General features: G+C 33.0%; 1 protein-coding gene across 1 annotated transcript in view; it reads right to left on the bottom strand.

The window, feature by feature from the left end:
- The window catches only part of TBK1 (TANK binding kinase 1), a 173,214-nt gene that overhangs the window by 155,557 nt on the left and 16,526 nt on the right, over nt 1-1,131 (bottom strand). The window contains exon 5 of the mRNA XM_007942735.2: nt 801-982. Coding sequence (XP_007940926.2) covers nt 801-982 — 182 coding nt within the window. The remainder of the gene's footprint in view (nt 1-800; nt 983-1,131) is intronic.

Genomic DNA, 1,131 nt, shown 5'->3' with positions numbered 1-1,131 from the left:
GAATTACAAAAAAAAAAAAAAAAGAGAGCGAGATCAAGATCAAAAGGGCAGCATTTGCCCATGTATAAAGTTCAGAAGGCAGAATTGACAGGTAAGAAGAACAAAGGGAAATGGTAACCCAGGGAGAAGCTGAGAAGAGTGCTGTTACATTGTGGAGACTGCTTTCAATGTCACAAAACAAAGTGTATGAGCTGTTGAACGGAAAACCAATTTGCTCTATACACTTTCACCTTAATCAAAACAAAAAATTAAAAAGAAGGTACAACAAAACACTGATGTAAACCTGGAAATTTTTCACCACAGAACTTTCTAGCATTTCAAATTAGATCTTTTCAGATCTAGAGGCATTTCATTATTTTTGTGTGTTTCTAACAATGGTCCTTTTGGTATTTCAATAGCAAATCCCCCATTGAATAGATCTTCTGTTTCACTATTTTGCTCTAAGGAATACTGTAACAAGCTTATAAATATATTAACTACTGTGATCCAAAAAAAAAAGGAGGCTTTACTAGTTAGTATACTCCTTGAGTGCACAGAGAGTTTTCCTTTAATACAGATAAATAGTATTAACAAAATTAAGAGACTTAAGAGTGCTATCAAATTTTTAATAGGAAAAAAATAAAACTCTTAGAAATTACTATCTAATGTCCTTGTTAATAAATGATATTCATTATAATAGAAAATTTAATTTTTGTCATAGAAATTATGTAAGACATTTTATGGATAGTGAATTGGTTGACCCATTGTCCAGTTGTATTTGCAATATATCCAGCTTCTTTAAATAAAGATGAATGACTTACCAAATATTCTTCTGTGCCATACAGAGAAACAAACTGTTCATCATCTTCTAATTCTCTAGCTGCACCAAAATCTGTGAGTTTATACACAGACTGTCCATCTTCCCCTATGACACGCATGATATTGCCTGGCTTGATATCACGGTGCACTATGCCATTCTCTCGGAGATGATTCATTCCACCCACTTCAACAATAAATATAAAACAAAGGAAATTATGTGTGTATGCGGGCAATTGTCTCACACACGTTCATATAATTCACTCCTGTGCACTCATTCTCAAGTCCATTAATAAAGCTTTTCCACTACTTAGTCCAAAGTTAATTAAAGAAGTA

This window comes from Orycteropus afer, unplaced genomic scaffold (assembly GCF_000298275.1).
Source record: "Orycteropus afer afer isolate SDZICR_OR568_19922 unplaced genomic scaffold, OryAfe1.0 scaffold00097, whole genome shotgun sequence".
NCBI classification, from domain to species: domain Eukaryota; kingdom Metazoa; phylum Chordata; class Mammalia; order Tubulidentata; family Orycteropodidae; genus Orycteropus; species Orycteropus afer.
The sequence above is the reverse complement of the archived record's forward strand: the minus strand, read 5'-3'. Positions and strand labels throughout refer to the sequence as shown.